Source organism: Vanessa cardui, chromosome 13 (assembly GCF_905220365.1).
Source record: "Vanessa cardui chromosome 13, ilVanCard2.1, whole genome shotgun sequence".
Taxonomy (NCBI): Eukaryota; Metazoa; Arthropoda; class Insecta; order Lepidoptera; family Nymphalidae; genus Vanessa; species Vanessa cardui.
Window position 1 is genome coordinate 12,235,332 of NC_061135.1, and position 12,518 is coordinate 12,247,849.

At 31.8% G+C, this 12,518-nt stretch overlaps 1 protein-coding gene across 2 annotated transcripts in view; it reads right to left on the reverse strand.

Annotated features, from left to right (window-relative positions):
- The window catches only part of LOC124534815 (acetylcholine receptor subunit beta-like 2), a 61,425-nt gene that overhangs the window by 40,832 nt on the left and 8,075 nt on the right, over nucleotides 1-12,518 (reverse strand). Inside the window, exons 1-7 of one of the 2 annotated variants that reach the window (XM_047110835.1) lie at nucleotides 5,663-5,771; nucleotides 5,123-5,316; nucleotides 4,516-4,644; nucleotides 3,131-3,292; nucleotides 1,987-2,143; nucleotides 1,324-1,451; nucleotides 229-404 (exon numbers count right to left, since the gene is read on the reverse strand). In XM_047110835.1, coding sequence (XP_046966791.1) covers nucleotides 229-404; nucleotides 1,324-1,451; nucleotides 1,987-2,143; nucleotides 3,131-3,292; nucleotides 4,516-4,644; nucleotides 5,123-5,316; nucleotides 5,663-5,714 — 998 coding nt within the window. In that variant the 5' untranslated portion in view covers nucleotides 5,715-5,771. Of the gene's footprint in view, nucleotides 1-228; nucleotides 405-1,323; nucleotides 1,452-1,986; nucleotides 2,144-3,130; nucleotides 3,293-4,515; nucleotides 4,645-5,122; nucleotides 5,317-5,662; nucleotides 5,772-9,940; nucleotides 10,046-12,518 lie in introns of those variants that run through there. The other variant, XM_047110834.1, reaches the window with a different exon arrangement.

The window sequence follows — 12,518 nt, forward strand, 5'->3', positions numbered from 1 at the left end:
TTCAAACATCACACACTCACCTAAAATGTACGTTCAAAACGCATACCGTCATCCAAACACTTAGCGACACCAAAATCATTGTGAACAGCAAATACTTCCCTAACAGCGGTATCGCTAGAGACGTTGGCGGTATAATTTCAGCCATTAACAGGAAAAACACTGTCAGCGAAACCAGAATTGAGATGCTTAACGAAATCTACGAGAGAGAAAGAAATATATATAGTTTACCTGAAATGGACGTTTACAATGCATACAGTGACCCAAACGCTCAGCGAGACGAGAATCATTGTGAATAGTAGATATTTCCCAAGCAAAGGGATCGCCAAGGATGTTGGCGGGATGATCTCGGCCAGACCAAGGAAGAACACAGTGAGGGACACCAGGATGGAGATGCAGAGCGATATCTAAGGAGAAAAGTCCTTTTTGAATGATATTGTACACAGTTAGCTTAACTTATATTGTCTTTCCACTAGTAAGGTTTCAAATCAAAATCAACATAATTTCAATAAAAAGCCCAAAAAAAATTTAACAATAGGGACACATGCATATCCAATTAGTACAAAAGTTTGGTTTTGGGGTCTAAAATAAAGATAGGAATCAAGGTAATTTAGATTAGATGTCAAAATATAAATCAAGTTTTTTTTTTATAATTATAATTTTAAATTTAAAAAGTATCAGTTAATTATTAAAATTTACAGTATGACTAATTTAAAAGTACCTAATTACAGTAAATGTTGTTTAACGCTATTTTATTTAAAATATTTTTAAATGATTTTACATAACTACCTGGTGGAAAGACAACAGTAAATGATAAGCAGAAACATAGTAATGATACTAGCACACTTACACATCTAGCTAATGAATCAAAAAAGACCGTAGCCGGTTGTGGAGCAGGCAGAGATGGAAGATGGATGAACGGATGGAAGGATGGAAGCGATTATTGAATGATTAATTTTGAAACTTCAAACGCAAACACATTGAATGCTTAAGTGCAAATAAATACATAAATAATCAAACGGAAATTCTAAATACAAATGACGTTACAAAAATTGTTGGATACGTCAGAGAAATCTGAACAGGAGAAATTAATTTTGACATAATAGAACAAGTACTGCATCCAACGACTTTTGCTTATGTATTTAGCAATTAACTAACATACACACACTGTACAGACCGATCCCAATTTACATTATGATAAGTAATTTTGAAAATTTAATCGAATCACAAGACTATGAGATGATAATCTTTACAAGTAATCGATGATTCTCGTCTAAACCAGAGATGCAAATAATCAGAACACGGACGGTATTCCAATTGGTTTACCTTTTCTCCCGAATCCGAAGGTAAGTAAAACACGAGGACAGTTAAAAATGTCAAACCAACACATGGAATTATCAAGTTGACTGTATAGAAAAGTGTTTTTCTTCGCATTGTTAATTTAAATGTTATATCTGAAACAAGAACGAAATACACATTTGAACACATATCGAAAAAAAAATAATGCACCAATACTTAATTTAAGTAAGCTAATACAGGCTATTTCAATCATCGTCAATCATTTCTAAGTGAAAAATTCATTGTTCAAACTTTGCATTGAAAATCCATATACTTGAGATGTTTAAAAAAAATAAATTGAATGTATAAAGGGTTTTTATAGATATAAATTTTATAGGTAAGTTTAGCATTATTTCCAATTAATGATTAAAAATTTAAAGTTGTAGATCAATATCTATCCATCAGAATTTCTGAATATTTTATTTTATTTTTAAACATTCCAAGTCATTTAGCATATATTACAGAAATTGTTCATATTTAAATTTTAGAACTATTCAAACTTATTAAATATGCAGTAAGATAAATTAAGTATTAGGTATGAAATAGTTTTAAAGAAAGTAAAGAGGGGGAGAAGAAAAAGTTGATTGAGTGAAAGAAATGGGAAAAAGATCAAACGAAACGTAATAAGAATCTATGTAATATCTAAATTACCTGAAAATGGTTCAGGACAGCATGGATAATATTCTTCATTTCTAGTAGCTGGCACTTCAAGTATATCCCACTCGACAGAGAGATAAAATTCACTTAGATCTATCCCGACATGCACGAGACTGCTTCCCGGTAGCTGATCCATATGTTTTAAATCAACCTGACAAAAACCATTTTGATTAAGAACAATCTGCATGACCAAGAAACAAAAATGGATCCAAGATAGAATCACCTTCAAAGCTAGACCTACAGAGACAAATGTGTTCATATCTATTTCGACGCATGTGCATTGGGCACTTTGACATATAAAATTAACGTTAAATATTTAAATCTACCAGTTTATCTTTGAAATAAACGTATAAAATACATCATTGTGTCACATATAATGTATTATTGCTATGTTTCTACTTATCATTTACTGTTCTCTTTCCACCAGGAAGTTATATAAAATAATTTAAGAATATTTTAAATACAAATAGCGTTAAACAATATTTAACTTAGTGATACCTTCTCTTACGGAGAAGATTTACAACTCCAACTGTTCTGCCAAGGACTACTTGTGTTATAAGACTTTTCTTAAGTTATAATTTAAAATTTTTAAACGTTTTGCTGAAATTAATTCACACAATCCGCAATACAATTGTAACCCAAATGAGAACAAATACATCAATAATCTGTCAATTAGCACTTCAAAGTACAGTTCGCAAAAAAGTGTATACAAATTTTTCGGATTCTTATAATTTTTTTCATCTCATTAATTATCTATTTTTTGTATGTACCTGTTTATGATATTTAATGTTAATAGTGTTTGTGCTAATACTTAATAACACATTTCCTACATTATATTGTAATTGTAGTGAAATAAACATAATATGAGTATAATTTCATAGATAGATGTGTAGATACAGATCTGTAGTGATTATCAACAAATATTAATATGGTCATGAGTGTCCTAAGGATGATATAAAATACATAATAAGGCTATCTGTATTGACTCTGTTGTAAATCAACTGACTATGTACTGAGGTGATTATTTACATGCCATGACGTCACAGTACACAAAAAGATTCACCGCTGTTCCCTTTCACATGTGAAATATGCTATTAAAAGAAATCTCGCTATTTAAGTGCAGAAACAAAAATATTACCTGGGCGCCATTGTATGTCCAAGAACCGAACTTCATGAAACACGTTTGTTCATCAAACGGGAAATACTCAACGTTAATTTCGCAAGATGATTTATAAATCGCCGGCGGCTTCCAGTTGACTTCGCCCGTGTACTTCAGAGTTGCTTTCGTCATTAGTGTCACCTATAACACATTCTTTGTTTACTAATTTAGTTCAATTGAGTGACGTATAGTTTTCAGTTGTTTCAATAATTAAAACATTTTTTATGCTGACTCTACTAGCTGATTGCGACATTGATTGGTTGATAGTAATTTAACATTTTTAAAGATATTTATTATTATAGTAAGATTGTAGTAGGGGTAAATCATTATTAATAATAATTATTGACTTGATAAAATATGAGCAAATATTTGCATCATAAACTTATGAAATTAAGCTTATTTTTTTTATAAATATATACAGCGTAGATGTCATAGAGTGGTAGATAATAATTTATTATTTTAATAGATATTTGTTATTGTAGTGGATTTTAGTAGTATGATTACGGTTTTTAGATTATTATTATAAATAAACATTGACTTGACAAAATAGGAGCTAATATTTGCACTATCTAAAACAAAACTTTTTTTAATATACAGTGTAGATGGCCAAATGTCACACCTCATAGAGCTCATCATTGCCTATAGACATTGGAGATTTAAGATATGTTAACCATTCCTTGCATCGCCAATGTACCACAAATCTTGGTAGCTAAGATGTTATGTCACATATGTCTGTAATTACACCAACTTAATCAGTATTCGAACTAGAGCGGTTCAATACTAAGTATTGCTGTTTGTTGGTAGAATATCTGATGCGTGGCTGACCCAAGAGTCCCTTGCACAAATTCCAACAAGTAAAATACCCGTAAATGATTGGCTTGCTTAAGCTTTACTGTTTGGTTATATCTATTCTTACGTGTACCCACACATACATATTGAATCAAAGCCTATAACTGAAATAAATAAATAGACTACTGTTAGAAATATTCGAATAGTTTATACATCGATTTTCATGTTCTGCGAACTCTGTGGTATTATTTTAGGAGCTTGTAAGAAAATCGAAGTGTCTGTTTGTAACATTAAAAAACCGTTTTAACAATTTTAAGAAAAACAATTTTAACTGGACAAACAATCAACGATTGAAGACAGACAGACAGAATAACTGTCTGTTTGTTCCGGCTAACCTCTGGAAGGACAAGACCGATTTTGACGGGGCTTTCAGTGGTTTAGCTGATGTAATAAGGAGTAACTTAGGCTAAAACAGAAGCTTTGTTAAGTTCAAACGCACTCGAAATTGCGGGCACAATATTCTGTAATAAAATAAGGTTTGTGAATCTGGAAATTGCATAAAACATATAACTTACTTCATAATTTCCGTCCCAGTTATTATAGAGGACGATGTCTGGCAGCCATATATGTTCTGAAGGGACATACAACATCTCAACTCCGCCATAATCGTCTGGATTCCATTGCAGCTTATAGTCATACCATTTCTGAAATTAATAGCAAATGTTCAAATGAATTTCATTTAATTTAAAAATCATAATGGACTCATTTAAAGTACATTATATTAATACTCGTCTTAACCATAATTAACGAATAATCGTAACATCTGATTACTTTATTTATTTAAAGAGGATATATATTTTACAATATATACTTTACATTATTTGTAAATTGACTTGTAAGCCTAACTGATGCGGTACGTCGATTTACGATATACCTATATAATTGTAAGATACAATATTGACTTTATAGTTACACTATCTAACGTTTTCTTTGTAGTTAAACTCCCTTTTAAATTAATTAACGATATCTAAATCCATTTATCATCTTAAACTAACTTTATTGAAGCAATAAATAAATATATAATTATGAATATAGTGTGGAAATTAAAAAAAACACAAATCATCCTTTCGTAGCCTAGTACGGCCGTAGCATCTACCAACATAACAATAACGTAAATCTCACCTGTTCCACCCAGAGGTTGGTAGTCATGACCTGGTTTTTCAAGTTAACTTCCATCAACTGCGATAGTTTCAATCCGAGTCGCACCGTCAATATGTCACTGACATTAGTAACAGGTCGTATAAGACGATTGTAGTTGCTGAGCAGATCATCGTACAGTCTCTTAACATCTGGATTTGCTTCTAGTAACTTTACGCCTGGAATTTTTTTAAAGTCAGATTGCATTTTATTTTTTCTAAAATTATTTATTACAATTATAAAAATGTATACGGGAATTGTTTAAATGCATTTATAAAATTTTCAAAATGGGATCGTTTTTTTTTTAATTTTTAGGTGCGTCATATGGTGCATTTTTAATGAAATAATTGACCTATTTTGGTTTAGCAATGATTTGCAATTCATCAGTAATTTAATACTACTTATCATCGTATCACTCACTCAAGCATATTAATACACTGACTTTGCCAATTTTCACTTATGAGGACGCAGATTTATACTTATCTATTTTATTATTTTTTATCATAAATATAAAATAGAACTTACCTAAGCAATTCGTAGCATAGTTCAGAAATAACCACACGTACCCTAATTTCATTTTGCTTTTTGACTAGTATCTTTAAATGTTTACGAACCAGTGTGCCCTTAGATATAAAAGCGATGCATTGCGCATGCGTAATCAATAGTCTACGGCTCTACGCCCGTAGAAGTGACACTAGCGCTGCGAACGATTGAAAAGTAAATTGGAAGCTACGAGGAATAAGTTTTCAATATCACTCACTAGATGGCATAGGTTGTATACGAGTTACTCTCATTTAATTAAATACTAGTGCCCCATCGCGGATTCGCACGTGTGGACATAAGATTTTTTTATATTATTATTTTAATAATTGTAGATAGTGGTATTCTTTAATAATGTAGAACATACATTTTTTATATCGTCAATAGTGTCCGTAGCGTATGTGACGGACGTTTTAGGGCACTTTTCACCTTGGGCTACGTTATTTAAGGTTTAGTATGGATTCATAATCTTTTCTAGCAATAAATACACCCTATGTTTAATATTACTCCGGGTGTTGTAGCTTTCCAATGGTGACAGAATTTTTGAATTTGTATAGTTTTTGAGTTTATTCATTACATACACACACACAAAATAATATTATTTATGATTGCCCAATTTAGACGGGACATTCACTAGCGCATGACTGATGTAATAATAACTTAGGCTGCTGAAGGTATAAGTTATACCAAAATCTCCGAACTGTAAAATAAATCTTTTATTAATTTTAAAAATGAGTTTGTATGTAAGTTGGTTGGTTTGTTACGCTTCGATGTATTAACAACTTAAACCCATATTTATGTTTTATTGCATACGAGGGCTACAGAAATGAAATGCACAAAACACACTCTCATAAATCGATAGAACGGCAAATTCAATGTGGCCGAAAAGAGCTCAGGTGCTGGGAAAACGCCTTAACGTACTTTCCGAGACATGGGAGTTACACTTCCAACTACCAACCTTCGAGCTCTTAATGAGAATTTTTAAATATATAAGCCCAATAACATTTACTACGATCTGAGCCATGAGACTGGGAAACTCAAGGCCACAGATGGCCTTATATCTAGATACTAAACCAAGTAGACATTTAGAGTCACTAGATATAGTTTGGCCAAACATAAAAAAAAATATTTTTTACTTTTGATAACAGAAAAAAAAATACAAATTAAAAATATTTTAATCTTTATTACATGTACAATATATATTGTTTACAAAACATTATATAATAATTATAATATAGATAAGTTAACTTTTTGTGTGAAGTTTTGTTACAAATAAAATTTAATAAAAGTCACAGTATAGATTCAACTTTTATAAAAACTATTTTGGTAGCAAATTATGTTTCATTTTTGTTTTCTGGGTATAGAGCGACTACTAGCTCCCGATTATGCCTTTTTTAGATACATAACTTAGAATTTTTTTTTGTCGTAAGTTATTTGTTAATTATAAGATACAATATATAACTAAGCTTCGATCGAAGTAAATCGAATTTATAAAAAAAAAAAAAAAAAAACAAATAAAACACCGATTAAAAGTATTTTCCCATACTACGAGGTAACTTGTGGATCGAATGATTTTCTCTATGATCGAAAATTTTATTTGGACAAATCTGTTAAATACAATCTTTTTGATCATAATAATAGATTCAAAAAATAAAAATTGCTTTCAGACTTCAAAGAGCAGCATGATGCCCCTGATTCTTGTTTATGGGATGGAAAGATGTCCAACCGTGGGATGTCGGTTGTTACTTCGCTATTAAAAAGTACTTATACAAAGTTATTGCGTAAAAAATTACAATTATTTTCTTTTTTATATAATATCTTAACCCCACTTGCATTTCAAATGTTGACATCTGTTGACATGTGACATCAAAAAGTCAATTCGACTGTTGTCTATAGTCACCGCGCCTTTTTTATTAAAAATAATCTTAAATTTAAATATACTACATCCGTCTCTTGATCGTTCATCTTTTGTTCTTCTCAACTTTCTTAAGCTTTTTCAATGTCTTTCCATTGTAGATATATTCAATCGTTCTGTCCTCTGTAAAATTTACAAATGAAACAATTTAAATAACACTTATTTTCAGAGTCGGATTTCAAGGTCTGGAGGCCCCCGGGCCACAAAGCAGTGGGGGCCCTAGACAAACAGAAGCGTGAACAACCTAATAATTATATTATCATGAATTAATTACTTTTTTATTTCAATCAGTAAGCAATGATTTATTTACTTGTATCGGTAACTTTTAAAATATTAAATAATAACATTATTATAATTTGACTATATCTCGGTATTTGTTAACTTGCTGAAAACTGTGGCCCCCACTAATATGGAGGCCCCAGGGCAGTTGCCCCGGCCCTCCCCTAAATACGACCCTGCTTATTTTAAGTAAAGTTCATCCAGGTAGACATCAACCACTTGTCATATATTCGCAGGAAAGCAGCCATACTTAATATTGTTGTGTTGGTTTTTATTGTTGTTGCCAGTTTGAACTAAAAACAAGCCAGTGGTTACACTAGATACAAGGAAGATATTAATTCTCAAGGTGGGTTGCATTAAGGATGTATTAATGGTTAAAAACTACGGTGCTAGTGTTGATACAGTATAGTCAATCAGTCACTACGTAGTGAGGGCCACATGGGGAGCCATTTCCCTACCCTGCCTATTGCAAATAAAATAATTAAAGAAATCCCTCGCAAAATCAGCTTAACTGGTTTGTTAAAAATCGTCTTGTTTTGATTTATACTTCACTCACGTAATATATTACTTCAAAAAGGAAATTAAATTGGTATTCACTTGTCAGAGTGATAAACTTTTGTTCTTGAACAAAATTAATAACTACACTTAGGGGAAAGGAAGGCAAAACGGACACCGTGGGCACAATGGTCCTTTAATAATTTCGAAATTAGTAACATAATCTAGGAATTGTTTGTGTAATAATATTGGTTTCCATGTATCCGCTCTCGGTCAGTGTACACAAATCCACCAACCGCGCGTGCACAGATTTATCAAGGTAAGTAATTTTATTTTACGTTTTGATGTAAAACTCACTCAGGTACTTCACTTTAGGTACACAGGTTACTTCACTCAGGTAATATATTACTTCAAAAAGGAAATTAAATTGGTATTCACTTGTCAGAGTGATAAACTTTTGTTCTTGAACAAAATTAATAACTACACTTAGGGGAAAGGAAGGCAAAACGGTCACTGTGGGCACAATGGTCCTCTTTAATAATTTCGAAATTAGTAACACCATATAGGAATTGGTTGCGTCATAATATTGGTTTCCATGTATCCGCTCTCGGTCAGTGTACACAAATCCACCAACCGCGCGTGCACAGATTTATCAAGGTTAGTAATTTTTTTTACGTTTTGATGTAAAATTTGCAATTTTCAATAAGCGTACACTTTGTTTCGGATTGTGATAGAGTATATATTATAATAACTGTATGAAAACTGGTGTATGATTAAGCAACTAACTAAGTTTGACGACTATATCTCAAAAAATAACTTCAAAATAGTCTTTTGTAATTCTTCATAGCAATAACGCAAAACGGACCCAAGCAAAATGGACCAGGGTACCGTTTTACCTTCAATGCATACATTTGCGTGAATGTTAAGTTATTAAATCATAAATGAATTTAGGGAAAAGAGGAAAGAAGGAAAAATACAAAAAAGAAAAAAGGCAGATCGTCTAACTATAGTGACGCTGAACTCTGTACTGCTCTGGTCTGTACTCAGAATCTAGCGGAGATTGGGTGCAATGTCCAAGTTTTCGTTTATGGGCATGCTGCGTATGCGCAGGAGCGAAGGGTGAGGATGCAGAGACAGTATTTCTATGTGAAAATTATGAAAACTGATTCAAGTCCGTTTTGCCTTTACGTGTGGTCTGTTTTACTTGCCATATGAAGGTAAAACGAACTAATTGAAGGTATTAGAAATCATCCAATATCTTCGTATTCTGTGATGCTATCAAAGTCTGATGATGATGATGATGACGTAACGTGGAGTAGACAACATTGATTAATTTTAATAAGAAGAAGTTCAATAAAAGTAATAGTTTTTTATACTTTATTTTCCTTAAGTGTACCGTTATGCCTTCCTTTCCCCTATCATAAAATTGGAGTGTCTGTTTGTTATATTAAAATGTATTTTTACTAAATATATGTGTATGTATGTATACACAGCACATATACCAAAATATATTTTTTATTTTCTGTTTGTTTGTTACGGCTAATCTCTGCAACGTTTTTCTTAAAAAATATTACCTGTAATGGGGTACTTCGGTAATGGCCACAGACTGAAAGGGTATAGATAGGCGTTTGGCACTCTTCTTATCACAATTGTTCGTTCCTGCGGCATCTTTTCAGTATCTGTAATCATAAAAAAATAAAAAATCATTCGAGGTACACATTAGTTACCGATTTAAATATTTAATCAAGGAAATTATCCTGTATAGTCGAATAGCCAGATTTATAAAACACGTTAATATAAATAAAATATTTTATGTCATGTACACTGGCTAATGGGCCACCTGTAGGCCATAGTTAGAGGTCACAACTAATAATTAGTTTACTAAACCATAGGTATTTTAAGAAATATTAATCGATCCAATAATTTCAATATTTCTAATAAGCCATTATCTTTGGAAATTAAGAGGTTCCATCCCTTGTGCCCATAAGTTCACCTCCCCTCTCACCCTGCAAATAAGAACACAATAATATGTACCATCTTCTCTTCGGCTATATGACGATCGAATGGAACATACCCAGGGCCTGCACAAATTTACCAGCAAGGCATTAATTAAATTAATCATCTCAAATTAATATAATTTTAAAACTTCTACTCAAACAAAAGGAAAATCTTTGCCTAGTTTGCACCCCTTTGTCAATTAAATTTTTTAAGGTTATATTTAAGCACGTGTTGCAAACGGCTGCAAAGAAACATTGGTTTATATTATTTTCCAAAATTAGCAACAAAAGTTCAGGTCAAACTTCGAAGTACAATATATCACTCAATACAAGGTTATATTAAAAATATCCATTTTTGTAACATATAAATTCAAGAGTGTTGCCTAATTAAAATAAGAATATTCTGATTTTTTTTCAGGAGTCATCGATAGTGAACGCATTAAATGGTAACCCCCCACATACACATTACAAATTACTAACTATTTAAAGTCACGTGTGTGAGTGACAGGAGTAACAAGTTTAAAATTGTTTCTTGTGTTAATATTATGAATATCACACATTGGTTATTACCTAAATATGTATTTATACGAAAATGGTAGGTAATAAAATATTACTCAAGACACAAGTGGGATCAACAAACGCTCGAGGAAGGGAATGGTGATCGAACTCGTAGACTTCCTGGTACCTAGGAAGAGTTGCCAATGTCAATTTTATTATATCACTGCTTGTCGACGCTGTCATTCTATTCTCTCATACAACGTAAGTGATAAATGTTGACAACTCACTCGCCAAGATTAACAGGCTTACATTATCGGTATATTCAAACAAATAAACAGTAAACTTCAGATATTCAGCCCAGTACTATACATATATTTAAAATAATGTATAAAATCTTTATGCATTCTAAAACTTAAACAAAACTATTTTAACTCAAACTACTCTTTACCTCCAAACAGGAATGACCCATTACTGAGGTAATGAATGTATGGTGCGATAAAAACAAAATTTCGTGATAAAATACAAAAAAAATCGTTTTTTTTCTTTTTATCTCATAATGACAAATAAGAATGAATGATAAAAAAATAAGGTTGTGCAACATTTTTATCGCTCAATAGGCATACTCTTATTAGGATAGAATAATTTGAGCAAGATCCATCTTTCTAGATTAGTAATTCCAAATAAATATGACCCCTGAAACTTAAAAGTGATTGCTTTGCAGGTGTTGACTTAAAAGTTGTTTTAAAAAAAATTTTAAAATGTATATCAAAATAAAAATTTGAAGGTTCCCCTTATTATTGAGTTATTTATAATTCCAAAATAATTTTCAAAAATTGTGATAGATTGCTTAGAAAAATATATAGATAGTACTTAGGACATAAGTAGGCAACTTTGTATTGAAACTTTGTATTTGTTAATTTCAAGGCGGGATATAAGAAATTTAAATTTAATCCTACTTTTCAGATATTTTATATATATATAAGTCGACCTCCGTGGTCGAGTGGTGTGTACACCGGTTTGCAATAGTACGCCACTCCGAACTCCCGGGTTCGATTCCCAGCCAAGTCGATGTAGACTATCATTAAAATCAAAATCAAATCAATTTTATTCAAGTAAACTTCACAATAGAGCATTTTTGAATCGTCAACAATTAAATACTACCATCGTTTAGTTAGTTTCCTATGTTGATGTTTAATTATGTTAATGTTTATTAGTTTTCAATTTGTCTCAGGTCGGGGTGATTGTGGTACCGTCATTACTTCTGACTTTCCATAACACAAGTACTTGAGCTACTTACATTGGGATCAGAGTAATGTATGCGATGTTGTCTCATATTTATTAAAAAAAAAAAATATTAAAATTGTGGATAAGAAAATTTTGCCTGTCCTCTCGATCGAATTTTCTTTCCGAACCGTTGATTCGATTTGAGTTCGACGTTAATTAAAAACAATAACACCAATTCAAAGGTGTTTTCTTGAGCCGGATCGATAAAGAATATTTTGATTATGATTCACGCCTTAAGTTCAGAAAGAAACATCGTAAGACTCGTGAACCATCGTCAGGATCATTTAAGATCTTTGTTATTGTTCGAACAGACGTAGGGACTCGTCATCGTATCAGCTTTACAATAGACCCCAACGATAAATCAGTAACGTCG